At 44.9% G+C, this 14194-nt stretch overlaps 3 protein-coding genes across 3 annotated transcripts; 2 read left to right on the forward strand and 1 right to left on the reverse strand.

The window, feature by feature from the left end:
- Positions 1–1206: 1206 nt before the first annotated feature.
- On the forward strand, positions 1207–1780 carry LOC311311009 (transcription factor HES-5-like; the record flags this gene model as incomplete). The annotated part of the gene is made up of 2 exons (XM_084440621.1): positions 1207–1263; positions 1376–1780. 2 exons carry the CDS (start codon positions 1207–1209, stop codon positions 1778–1780), a joined length of 462 nt encoding a protein of 153 aa, XP_084296747.1.
- Positions 1781–5918: 4138 nt separating this feature from the next.
- Positions 5919–6491, reverse strand: her15.1 (hairy and enhancer of split-related 15, tandem duplicate 1; the record flags this gene model as incomplete). Its single annotated transcript, XM_084440622.1, has 2 exons — positions 5919–6323; positions 6435–6491. 2 exons carry the CDS (start codon positions 6489–6491, stop codon positions 5919–5921), a joined length of 462 nt encoding a protein of 153 aa, XP_084296748.1.
- A 4602-nt stretch (positions 6492–11093) lies between these two features.
- Positions 11094–11698, forward strand: her2 (hairy-related 2; the record flags this gene model as incomplete). The annotated part of the gene is made up of 2 exons (XM_084440954.1): positions 11094–11147; positions 11276–11698. 2 exons carry the CDS (start codon positions 11094–11096, stop codon positions 11696–11698), a joined length of 477 nt encoding a protein of 158 aa, XP_084297080.1.
- Positions 11699–14194: the final 2496 nt, after the last annotated feature.

Here is a 14194-nt window from a genome sequence, read left to right on the forward strand (position 1 = left end):
CTTTCCTCACTGAAACCACATAGGTGCTAATAGGCTCTTGTCATCTCCCTCCTGGACTAAAGTCAACTTTATTTATATACCACTGTTCATACAAACAAATGTAGCACATAGTGCTTTACAGAATAATTAAAAACATAGTTAAAATAGTAGATAAAATAGGAGAATAAAATAGGAGAAATCTTATATGGTAAAAGAGAATAGAAAGTAAGAAATAGTAAAAAATAAAAGTGAGTGTATATATATATATATATATATATATATATATATATATATATATATATATATAGGTAAAACTACATGACGAAAATGAAATAAAAACGGTAAGTCTTAAGATCTATCTTAAAAGTTCGCACAGTTTTGGCCATCCTTCGATGTAATGGAAATCCTGTATTACCAAGACCCCACCCCCGGCATCGCAACATTTTAAAAGTTTAAAAAAGTACAGGTGAGAGAGAGATATTGAAATGAACACAAAAGTTTCAGCTCTTAAGTGTGTAATCTCTCCTGTACATTTTTGAAACTTTGAAAATCATGGATTAAAACCACAAGCAGAGAACTTTTCAAGTCTCTTTTTTTTCAAGTCTCCTGTTTGAGTTGCAACCCTACTGCTCCTTTTACAGAATAATGTTTCTCTGACACAAATGCTGACATGATACACACGGGTCTATATGGATGTATGGCCTACGGTAAGAACATAACCTTGTTAAATTTGTTTTTAAAATGAACACAAAACGTAATAGTCTCTTGTAGGTGAAGCGTGCTGTATCTGCTCTTTATGAGACCATTCCAAGCTTGTAAAGTGTGACAGTAGGTCTGCTCCTTGTGCAGTGTTTTATCTTTATGTCTTTAGTGGCCCTTATCAGGTGTGTTGTGTCCCCCAGCTCCCCATCTGCAGAGGCCAGATCAGACACTGGGAATGTTCCCAGGTAGTAAAAGTGTAACGACCTGCTTGTGTTCAGTCTGTGCTCCAGAGAACTGCAGCACCCTTCCCTCTGCTGAGGCCATGAGGCCAGTTATCCAGGAGATAATTGATGCCTCTACCATTGTTGTGTCCGCCTCGCCCACTGGCCTCGGAGTGTGGGAAAGCTAATCCTGCTTGGGACTCATGGCTTTGTAATGCTAATGATCTGCTATAAATAGAGGAGAGGGATCCTCACTCAGCTCACAACTCACTGGTCTTCCTCAGAGAAGCACTACTGCTCCAGAATGGCTCCTATCTACACCAGAGACAACTCAATGCTCTCTACCAAAGACAAGCATAAAGTAAGTATGATAACAAATCTGTCCATTTCTCAATGCTGAGTTACACAAATGATCTCCCTGCTTGTAACTTTTAGAACATAGAACTAACCAAGTTCCCTCTTTTCTTCACCAGCTAAGGAAACCAGCCGTGGAGAAAATGCGCAGGGATCGCATCAACACCTGCATAGAGCAGCTCAAAGCTCTCCTGGAGAAGGAGTTCCACAAGCAGGACCCCAATGCCAAGCTGGAGAAGGCTGACATCCTGGAGATGACAGTGGTGTTCCTGAAGCAGCAGCTGCAGCATCAGAGCATGGCCCCTCAGAGGGCCCACAGTCAGGGTTACTCCCAGTGCTGGAGAGAGGCGCTGCACTTCCTGTCTGCCAGCTCCGCTAAGGACGCCACGCTCCAGCACTTGCGTGGCGCCCAGAGAACTGCGCTGGGCGGCTGCCCCACCTCTCCTCTCTCCTCCCAGCTCCACAGCCAGGGCCCAGTCAAGCAGGCCACCAGCACCCACAAACCAGTCTGGAGGCCCTGGTAGACATGCTGCTCAGACTCTCTCAACCTGGAGGGATATCCACCATCCTGAGCAGGAAACGTGGGTCAGATGTTCCACTGGATGTTCTACTTCTCTTGATAGAAATGGACTCCACTGATATTGTAACTCTTTCGGAGAAGATGCTGAAAAGCGATTAGCAGTACTTCACAATGAAGAACATGTTTTCCATTTACTTTGATGAGTAATGAATGCAGTGTGTGCTTATTTGAAGCACCATTGTGTTGCTAAATCCTTTTATTTTCTAAGAAGATGCTTTGTAAAGATTATATCTTTATAATAGATTAGTTGCTTAGCCAACTGGAATCTTGCTTTATTCTCTGTATTGTATTGTCCTTTTGAAGGATTTTTAGAGTTAAATGTGCCTTTTGTAAAGGCAATTAGTGATAGTTTTATCATTAATTGTAATTGAATATGCATTTTGTAAAGGCTTTTAGAGAAACACATTGTTTTGCTTAACAAAAAGTAATTGTTGACACTGTGTGTCTTTATTGTCATTTGATTAAGTGATTGATGTGAAAGGTTGCATTCTTGTTGAAAATCAATGACTGTGAGAATATATATTGAATTCCTCAAAGAGAACGACTAATGATACTTGAAATAAATTATATAACTATTTTAAACATTGTGATATTGGTTCTGTGTGATTAACTAGAACATATTGAAATGGGAAACATTAACTTAGCCAGCAACGTTATTAGAAGCAAGTGGAGATACCTGAAGTTGAGGTTGTGCCCCCCCAAAAAAACAACAACAACCACAACAACAACACAGTTTCCAGGGGTGTGTATCATAGTACAGGGGTGTGTATCATAGTACAGGGGTGTGTATCATAGTACAGGGGTGTGTATCATAGTACAGGGGTGTGTATCATAGTATAGGGGTGTGTATCATAGTACAGGGGTGTGTATCATAGTACAGGGGTGTGTATCATAGTACAGGGGTGTGTATCATAGTACATGCGTATATGTGTCAAGTGAAGTCAAGACCAGTCAAACTTTATTTGTACAGCAAATTTAAAACAACCATAGTTGACCAAAGTGCTGAACAGTCTAAAATACCAGAAACAGAATTACAAACAATAATACATACACACAATAATACATACACACAATAATACATACACACAATAATACATACACACAGTAGCAGCACAAATTAAAACCAGAAATGGTGCTGGGAGAGCACAGACCTCCGCCCATGAATGTTTGGCATTGCAGCATCCGTTAGGTAGAGAGCTTTATCCCAGTCCCAACCACGTTTCAATTCCCCCATTGGCAGAAATGATTAATAATTATTTGGGCGGCTCGTAGACCCGCCTTGTGATTTGGATCCCCTCCAAAATTTAACAGGTTCTTAATTGGCCCATGCTGCACCCCCCCCCCCACCCCCCTTCCCCAGAGTTTCAATAAAACCGGACTTGTAGTTTTTGCGTAATCATGCTAAACAACCAACCAATCAACCAACACGCCACTGAAAACATTACCTCTCACCTGGGCTGTCAAATGCCAAAGAGAAGAGGTGGGTCTTTAACAATGCCTTAAAAATTCCTAGGGTCTGTGCAGTTCTTACTGAATATCAGCAATGCATTCTACCAAGTGGTGTCGTGTGTGTGTGTGTGTGTGTGTGTGTGTGTGTGTGTGTGTGTGTGTGTGTGTGTGTGTGTGTGTGTGTGTGTGTGTGTGTGTGAGTGCGCGTGTGTGTGCGCGCGCGTGTGTGTGAGCGCGCGTGTGTGAGTGTGTATGTGTAAGCGGGGGGCTTTGTCAGGTCTGGTTTCATCAAGCAGCTGGTGATCTGAGCCGAGGGCCGGCGGCGGGGCCGTGTGGCGGGGCTCCTGTGTGGGGCTCCTGTGTGGGGCCTTCCTCTCCACAGCTTTCCCACACTCCTGGTTCATTCTCTCCTTTCATCCTCCAGACAAAGGAAGTGTGCTGCGCTAAATTATCCTCTTGGCATGATGGTGAGAACCCCTGGCCGACCCCCTCCGCTAGCTCCGCCCCTCCAGCTCCTACCACTCCCCCCCTCCAGCTCCTACCACTCCCTCCCTCCACCACAAATCCACCCCTGGAGGGCAAATCAGTTGTCATTTCATCAACCTGACATTATTCTTTATCAATATATTACAGTTTCTATTTCATCATTTTATTTAACTTGTATTTCATAATTCCATTCTAGTCATAGATCAGTGTTGAAAGCCTCCTTGCAGAATTATCTTTAAACCACTGGTTTGTCAAAATAAAATAAAAGACTGTCTGTATGTGACTATTTGAGCAGAAGATGGTTTGACCTGGTGAGATAACAGAAGATGGTTTGACCTGGTGAAAGAACAGCCTAGGGGGGTAAGCCTGGCTGTGGAAGTGTTGATGTGTGTTTGTCAGGACGGGTCTGGGCTAGTTCCTGGGTCTGGGCTAGTTCCTGGGTCTGGGCTAGTTCCTGGGTCTGGACTAGTTCCTGGGTCTGGGCTAGTTCCTGGGTCTGTGCCTGTTCCTGGGTCTGGACTAGTTCCTGGGTCTGGACTAGTTCCTGGGTCTGGGCTAGTTCCTGGGTCTGGGCTAGTTCCTGGGTCTGTGTGCCTCCATGGGAAGCATCAGCAAGCAGGTGTCAGTCCACAGGCCAGGTCCCCTCCACCTCAAACACACACACACACACACACACACACACACACACACACACACACAGCTGTATTTTATCTTATCTATTGTCATGAGTGGGCTGGTACTGGTGCAGGAGGGTGGGAAAGCTGTGAGGACGCACACCCACAAGGTCAGAGGTCGGTGAATACACAGCCACTCCCTCACTACTGATCACTGATAACTGAACCTTACAGCCTATCAATACCCCCCCATCACACACACACACACACACACACACACACACACACACACACACACACAACTGAACCTTACAGCCTATCAATACCCCCCCCCCCCCCCCCCACACACACACACACACACACCAGCAGTGACACATATAAAATCCTATCTTATCTTATCTTATTCACATTGATTTACTATGGTTGTAATTTTTTAGTGGATTTATTAAGCATTGCTGCAGCACTGTACAGTAGCTCAATCCTACATCAAAATTATGGTTTATCATTATAACAAATAATTAATTCATTAACTCAGTCATTCCTGAATGTGAAACAATGGAGTTTGGTGTCCATCCCTTTACATTGACAATTCATACTAGTCATGGGACGAGTAGGACAATAGAACTAACAGGTTTAATGTAAATAGAGACATGCTTTGTTAAGCATTGCCTTTCTGTCTCCAACGCGTGATTTGAAACATTTCTTTATGGCCCCTCCCACTTTAAAGCAGTACTGTAAGCAGCTATCTTTCCCATAATCCTTAGTTAAGCATCGGCCCAAGTAAAGACAGAGACAATAGCATACATTTTAGTGTTTATTTTCAAATTCTGAAAGTATTATGATCAGTATTATGATTAGTCTTCGCTGAGGACACACTCATAATATAGTTTCTATATAGTTGAATTTCAAAACGAAAAGCAACGTTTCACAAATTATCACTTTATCAAATCAAAGTGAAAAGACACACAGTGTCAAGAATTAATTTGAAGAGCACATTGTGTGGTTGAGCAACTGTCAACTGTCAAAGCCTTTACAAAAGGCATATTCACTTCTTTAAAACAACATCCATAACAACAGGATATAAAGCCTTTGCAAAATACACATTCATTTCTTGAGAGCTCTATCCTTTACAAATGGATTTACAAAGCCTTTACAAAAGGCACATTTATCTCTTAAAATCAGTCTTTCAATGGGACAATATAAAGAGGATAAAGCAGTATTTCAGTTGGCTAAGCAGCCAATCAAGATATAATCTTTACAAAGCATCTTCTTAGAAAATAAAAGGATTTAGCAACACAATAGTGCTTCAAATAAGCACACACTGCATTCATTACTCATCAAAGTAAATGGAAAACATGTTCTTCATTGTGAAGTACTGCTAATCGCTTTTCAGCATCTTCTCCGAAAGAGTTACAATATCAGTGGAGTTCATTTCTATCAAGAGAAGTAGAACATCCAGTGGAACATCTGACCCACGTTTCCTGCTCAGGATGGTGGATATCCCTCCAGGTTGAGAGAGTCTGAGCAGCATGTCTACCAGGGCCTCCAGACTGGTTTGTGGGTGCTGGTGGCCTGCTTGACTGGGCCCTGGCTGTGGAGCTGGGAGGAGAGAGGAGAGGTGGGGCAGCCGCCCAGCGCAGTTCTCTGGGCGCCACGCAAGTTCTGGAGCGTGGCGTCCTTAGCGGAGCTGGCAGACAGGAAGTGCAGCGCCTCTCTCCAGCACTGGGAGTAACCCTGACTGTGGGCCCTCTGAGGGGCCACGCTCTGATGCTGCAGCTGCTGCTTCAGGAACACCACTGTCATCTCCAGGATGTCAGCCTTCTCCAGCTTGGCATTGGGGTCCTGCTTGTGGAACTCCTTCTCCAGGAGAGCTTTGAGCTGCTCTATGCAGGTGTTGATGCGATCCCTGCGCATTTTCTCCACTGCTGGTTTCCTTAGCTGGTGAAGAAAAGAGGGAACTCGGTTAGTTCTACGTTCTAAAAGTTACAAGCCTGGAGATCATTTGTGTTCTCAGCATTTAGAAATGGACAGATTTGTTATCAGACTTACTTTATGCTTGTCTTTGGTAGAGAGCATTGAGTTGTCTCTGGTGTAGATAGGAGCCATTCTGGAGCAGTAGTGCTTCTCTGAGGAAGACCAGTGAGTTGTGAGCTGAGTGAGGATCCCTCTCCTCTATTTATAGCAGATCATTAGCATTACAAAGGCATGAGTCCCAAGCAGGATTAGCTTTCCCACACTCCGAGGCCAGTGGGCGAGGCTGACACAACAATGGTAGAGGCATCAATTATCTCCTGGATAACTGGCCTCATGGCCTCAGCAGAGGGAAGGGTGCTGCAGTTCTCTGGAGCACAGACTGAACACAAGCAGGTCGTTACACTTTTACTACCTGGGAACATTCCCAGTGTCTGATCTGGCCTATGCAGATGGGGAGCTGGGGGACACGACACACCTGATAAGGGCCACTAAAGACATAAAGATAAAACACTGCACAAGGAGCAGTTTAGGCCAGCTGTCACACGTTACAATTTCTGAATGGTATCATAAAGAGAATACTTTACATGGAAGAAACTATTGGCACACACTACAAGAGGGTCATAAAATAAAATATCAAATTTTCAGTAGCTAAAGCTGCATAATAAGATCTTAATGGCATCATAAAGATAAGACACTGCACACTTCACATGGAGGAGACTACTGTCTCACAGTCTGCAAATGGACCACCATATATTTATGTGATTTCTAAAACATGCAAACGATGCACAATAATCACTGAATATCATTATATATGTGAAAGGGGTAAATTGATTATTAGCTGTTTCTGTGATTAATTAATTGTAAATGTGATTTCTCTTCAATTACACACCTGACAGATCCAGGGAATTGTTCATGAGAGAGAGAAGAAACCCAGAGAGAGACAAAGAGAGGAACGGGGGATGGAGGGGGACAGAGGGAGGGAGGGACACAGTGCGAGGGAGGGAAAGAGAGAGAGACAGGGAAAGAATGGGAGAAGGAGGGAGACATTCCCCTTCCCATTGTAAATGCCAATTAAACACAATTATCCTCTGCCCTCTGGGAAGGCACACTTCCACTGCTCGACCCCCCCTCCCCTCCCCTCCCCGCCCCCCCCACCCCACCCCCCTATATGTCATAAATAGGGAAGAGAGTGTGGGAAAGCAGGACAGGATCCTACTCACACATCCTCCAGTCAATAGAGCACACCCTAGCGCCCCTCTGTCCACCCCGCCCCCACCCCCATCTCCCATCAGCCCCAGAGGCAGCCTTTCAACCCGCTGCCTGGATCACAGGCGCCGCGGTACCTGAGGAACGTGTGTGCTCTCACCCCCACCACGCGCTCACAGCGCCTGGCCTGGGGGGGCACACTTACTGACGGGGATCACACCTGGGGGGGCACACTTACTGACGGGGGATCACACCTGGGGGGGCACACTTACTGACGGGGGATCACACCTGGGGGGGCACACTTCACACCTCTCCTCTCATGATGCCTCTTAGAAATGGAGCATGTGTTCAAACATATGCTGTCATCTAATACTCTGATAAAAACACTGTTATTTTACACTGAACACACTTATGGGCTGGAGTGTTAGATAATTAAATTTTTTCATATCTCAAAATCAAGTCAGTAGAATGAGTATTTATCTGTATATTGTAGTTTCATTTAAATCCTTATGGGTTGCATTGCAAATAGTTCAGAAATAAAGGCAAAACATGAAGTTAAAAAGAGCTTGATGTGTTTTGAAAGGCCATGCAAATCTGCCTGTAAAGAAGCAGATGGCAAGAGCCTTTTTGGAGGGAAAACCACTCGCTGGTCTTTCTTTTCAAACTCCTCAAGACACATTTCTCAGAAGTGAGTCATGGCAAACTATGCAGATGAAACCGTGCATTCCAATGTGGACATTCCTTTCCCCTTCAACTCACGATGAATAGGGATGGCATCATTATGGCGCCCTCATCATACACACACTCCCTCCCCCACACGCGCGCACACACAAACACACACACTCCCTCCCCCACACACATACACACGCGCGCACACACACACACACACTCGTGTATCTGGGCTCAAAGCCACAGAGACGGTTTGAGGTGTGTGTGTGTGTGTGTGTGTGTGTGTGTGTGTGTGTGTGTGTGTGTGAGAGCTGCGACCTGCGCCTCTTTCCCACACTTAAGCCCCCTATTCAGGGCAGCGCCCCACCCCGCCGTGGACGCCACTGATCCGTCAGCCCTCATTATGCCGGGGCTTCAATAGACCATCTGGACATCTACTGGACGAGCCAGCGGCTCTCACACACTCCACTCTGCTTTACCACCTTTAGCTTTAACACGCTCCAGGTAAGCACTGGGCGGCATAAACACACACACACACACATACACACACACTCACACACACACACACACACACACACACACACACACATACACACACACACTGTATACAGTCACTCTGCATTTAAAAATACAACTCTATCAATAAAAGGTTAAAACATGGGTGACATCTTGGTCTGAAGATCATCAAATTAATCAATATCAATGCCTGAAAAACATGTCCAAGAAGATTAAAAATGAAGATGTTTGCGGACTTCCATTAGAAATATTGTTCAGGACTGGGTGTCACCTACCAAGAATAAATCACAACACTGAATGAGGTCTCAGATCTCAGTCCTGACAGAAGGTGGTCGACAAGCCAGAGGTTTCCCGCGCCAATCTTTCTCCACCGCACGCCTTGACTGGGAATGTCAGGTCACATGTTCCTGGAGTGCCATAGACCAGCGCCCACATTAAGAGGGACAGATCTGCCTCCTCTGTGGAGAGGTCAGGCCTTTCCCAGGTTCTCTGTGTGTGTGTGTGTGTGTGTGTGTGTGTGTGTGTGTGTGTGTGTGTGTGTGTGTGTGTGTGTGTGTGTGTGTGTGTGTGTGTGTGTGTGTGTGTGTGGGTGTGTGTGTGTGTGTGTGTGTGGGGCTGGAGTCACAAGGATATTTCATGGGGCGTGTGTGTGACACACAGAACCTGCCCTTCCCTTTGTGGGAGATCTGTGCCCAGCCTCCCAGGCCAGGGAAGGGCACACGGTCAAAGCCTGGGTCTGGGTCCACACAACAGCCAGGAATGCATTGTGGTGCCCTTTACATGGCCTGTTTTGGCGGGAGAGATAAGTGAGGTAGAAGCAAGTTTGGATAACCCCTCCCTCTTCGTTCTTTGATTGATCCAGAACTAAAAATAAAAAATGTTATGAGAAATGTGAGTAACCTATCTATGTGAAAATAGGCTTAGCCTAATGCTTATCTGAAGCATTGTTCACATCATATTGAACACCATAAATTACAGTTATGAAAAAGTGAACACGTTTGTTAAGTGTTGTTCTGACATGCGCACTCAAATAGTAAAGACATATGTTCATAATGGAGCAAAAAAAAGCAAGAAAAAAAGCCCTTCTTGTAAGTGAAATGTCTAAGTTATAAGATAACAGGTCTGCCAGTCTACAAAGTTCACCCGAGCTGCCAGCGGTTTCCCGCGCAGTGAGGCCAGCAGCTGCCCCCTGTCTCCCTGTCTTCAAAGACTGATCCTGGGGACCGTGTTGTCCCAACTTTCCCACAGCACACTTCCACGGCCCAACAATAGAAGTGTGCCGCTCAATACGCGTTAGTCACGGCACTCAACAGGCCATCTCATTCCCAAGAGACCAGACGGGAAAACATCACGTTGATTCAATCTCTTGAAAAAGGGATAGCAACCAAAAAAGGAATAGTTTGCTATGTTTCAGATATGCGACTATCAAACACTCCCTAGGCCTCATCAACACTCATGGAACTAGCCTATTAATTAATAACTAAAATAATAAGCTTCTATTACTATTTGTTATAACCTTTGTTTAATCTCATTACAAGATTTTTTTTTTTTTTTTTTTTTTACCTTTATTTATACAGGTAAAAAAAACACGTTGAGTTCAGAGGACTCATTTTCAAGTGTGACCTGTTCACAATCATTCAGCACTCGTTACACTAAGTTACAAACAACAGGACAGAATTACAATAAAACATACAGGACTGTGTAACAATAACAACAATAAAAGTCGAAAGTCTAAAAGTGCAAAGTGCATGGGGGATGAGAACAGGGGAGAGTTATCTTAGAGTGCAAGAACATGACATTGGCACACTCACTAAATCAGACAATAGTCGCTATTTATGATAGTGATTTTGATAATAACTTTAACACCAGCAAGCATAAACCGTTAATCAAATCTAATTGTAGAATGAATAAAAAATATATTTATTCAAAATATTAGCGGGAAAATCCCCACGTCCAAAACGCCTCTTCCAATCTCTTGATGCCGAATAATCTTTTTGGAGCCCCATTCACTAATTATGGACAACTTTTCCCGCCTTTTGGTTTGGCTGCCTTTCATGTGAATGGAGTCAACTATTTCATGGCCCTCTTTTATGACCCAGTCCACCTGTTCCCTCGGGACAGGCTCATTGTCCCCGGGCAATAGACAGTCAATTTAGCATGAAGTAATTGAAGTCTTTGTCATTGTACTGTCCGCGCTCCTGATTGGCTGGCTAGTGTGGGAACCCGCTGTCAAAGGGAGACCCACGTTTACAGTGTGAGGGACCAGGGGTGTATAAATGGCTCTGGAGAGGAGAGAGAGACAGACTCAAACTCTAAGCTTCAAGCACAACACGCCCTACAGCAATGGCACCTGTCAACGTCTGCACCTTGGCGCTTAACACTAAAGATAAAATCAAAGTAAGTAGAATAGCTACAAATAGTCCGTGTGTGTGTGTGTGTGTCTGTGTGTGTGTGATCTATTTGAAACTGAACATTTTTGGAAACTTCAAAGGTCTAACTGTACCTCCTTTCCCCCCCCCCCCCAGCTAAGGAAACCAGCAGTGGAGAAGATGCGTAGAGATCGCATCAACAGCAGCATCGAGCAGCTCAAATCACTCCTCCACAAAGAGCTCCAAGCGCATCAACCCAACTCCAAGCTGGAGAAAGCGGACATTCTCGAGACTACCGTGTTCTATCTGAGAGACAACCCCCCGGTCCACGCCGGCGCACAGGGTCGGAGCTACGCAGAGGGATTCACCCAGTGTCTGGAAGAGACGCTACGTTTCCTCTCGGCGCACAACCAGCCGTCTGAATCGCAACAGAAACTCGTCAGTCACTGCCACCGGTCTCACCGGATGGGTGCCCGGTCCGTGCCCACTCCAAACCGCCCGGTTGTGTCGCGCAACAGTCTCTCTCCAAAGCGCGTCACCTCAACAGGTGGAAGCGCGCCGCTGTGGAGACCCTGGTGATGCGCGGGCACGAGAGAGCGCGCAGAACTGAGTCTGTCAATAACAAGACAATTTATTGTTGGTTCGTTTTATGAGCTATAATCTTTTCATGTTGGAAAACATTTGTCCTATTAATGCAATTCATTCAGGGAATGATCTATCTTCACAATGTGATGGCAAATATTGTTACATATTGTAATATGTTGATTCAGTGTATGGTTATAGCTAGCATATGCTGATTGTTGATTCAGTGTGGCTATAAGCTACTGTACTTGTTACTGAGAATGTGTCCTACATCTTGACTTTGAATGCTATGTATCACATTGATATATTGTCCAGTGCGAAAAATAAATTATACTACAATGAACAGAAAAATGTTGTTATACAACTTGCAGCCTCCTGCTTAAACCTCCCAGAGAAACCACATTATGGACTGCACTTCAATAAAGAGCTTCCATCCTAGCGCTTTACAATGACCTCTCATTCACCTATTCACACATCAATGGTGGCAGCTTCTATGCAAGGTGCTAGCCTGCTCTTTGGGGGAAATTTGGGGTTCAGTGTCTTGCCCAAGAACTCTTCGACATGTGGACAGGAGCTGGGATTCGAACTGGCAACCCAGTTAATAAATAGTCGTAGGAGGGTATGGAGAAAGGCAGCATAGATAGATAAATACTCAATTAATCCTGAAGGAATTAAGTACACAGTAGCACAGGAAAACATAGCACACACACTGTCAAAGATTCTGATTAAAAATCTACCAATATACAATAAAATGGAAAAAATACACCATATATGAACATAAAATACTGTTGCAAAAACAGTAAGAAAGCAGTGCTGATATGAATAATGATTAAGGGAAGGACAGGATACAGAGACCTAGAGAGAGAGGGGGGGGGTGCAGAGAGAGAGAGAGAGAGAGAGAGGGGGGGGGGTGTAGAGAGAGAGAGAGAGAGAGAGGGGGGGGGGGGTGTAGAGAGAGAGAGAGAGGGGGGGGAGCAGAGAGAGAGAGAGAGCGAGAGAGAGAGGGGGGGAGCAGAGAGAGAGAGAGAGAGGGGGTGCAGAGAGAGAGAGGGGGGGGGTGCAGAGAGAGAGAGAGAGAGAGAGAGGGGGGTGCAGAGAGAGAGAGAGAGAGAGGGGGAGGAGCAGAGAGAGAGAGAGAGGGGGGTGCAGAGATAGAGAGAGAGAGAGAGGGGGGAGAGCAAAGAGAGAGAGGGGGGGGGGCAGAGAGAGAGAGAGAGAGGGGGGGTGCAGAGAGAGAGAGAGAGAGAGAGGGGGGGAGCAGAGAGGGAGAGAGAGAGAGAGTGAGAGGGGGGTGCAGAGAGAGAGAGAGAGAGAGAGAGAGGGGGTGCAGAGATAGAGAGAGAGAGAGAGAGAGAGAGAGAGATGGGAGCAGAGCAGAGTCCTCCACTGTGACAGCAGCCTACCGCTGAACAGACTTCTCTGCTTCACTATGGTGTCAGACCTGCAAACTCTTGAGTAGTGAAAAAGGTGACAACATACAAAATGAAAACCCTCTAGATTCACTTCAACTACCCTGTTTGACATAACAAAGGTGACTGTAGCCAAAACGTGACAAGTTTGCAGGTGTGGGTGTGCAGTGGGTGGCAGACATTGTGCGTGATGGACACTAGCTTTCCTGGGATCCTTCTTTCCAGTCATGGTCAGCATGTCAGTGACATCATGCAAATATGGAGATAGTCTTATTTAGTCCACTGCAAGAACTAAAACATTGGTTACATGGGAGACTTGTGACATGAGACCCATACATGTTCTATTGAGGAGACATTTTCAACCTGAATGCTCCACCAACAGCTGCCGTTACTGAATACAAAGGCAGCCTCGCCGCCTCCGGAAAGCGTTGGCCAACCAGAGCTTTCCCACGCTCAGACAATTCAGAGCTGTCAGTTTAAAGGAGTGAGTCGCGTTTTGAGCCAACATTCTCAATATTTGTCTTTATTGCTAATGAAATATGACCAAATGGCCCCCAGAAATCTCAAATTGCCTTGTGAATATTAACCTCCAACTGAGGATACAGTAGACAGTGAAAATATGACTAGTGTTGATAAGTTTATTGAAGTAGAAAATGGACATAATGACAATGCATTCCTTTGCATTAAATATTAGAAATGCACTTGGCCCACGCATTCTTCGCATAACTTAATGAAAGAGACCAGAATAGCTTTGACCTGAACAATACAAAATGTAATACTAAAACCACTCTCCCACAAAGATAGAACTATGTCTATGCGGCTGTCATCCATTGTGCATATGTGTGTTGCATATTAAATATATTCACATTCCGTTCCTTGAATACAGTATACCATTTATCATACTATTAGCCTTCTGGGTTAAGCACAAACTAAATATGGCCTATTGAAGTGGGTTCTCATGAGTGCTATTTGAAAGGCATCTTTAGCCTTATGCTACGGATGTGAGCTCCAGGAGTATGTTTGTCTACCGGCTAAGAACATTTATAAAGCAATACATTACATTAAATTACATTTCAGAGTAAGA

The sequence above is a fragment of the Borostomias antarcticus genome (genome assembly GCF_949987555.1).
Source record: "Borostomias antarcticus genome assembly, chromosome: 7".
In the NCBI taxonomy this organism is placed as follows: domain Eukaryota; kingdom Metazoa; phylum Chordata; class Actinopteri; order Stomiiformes; family Stomiidae; genus Borostomias; species Borostomias antarcticus.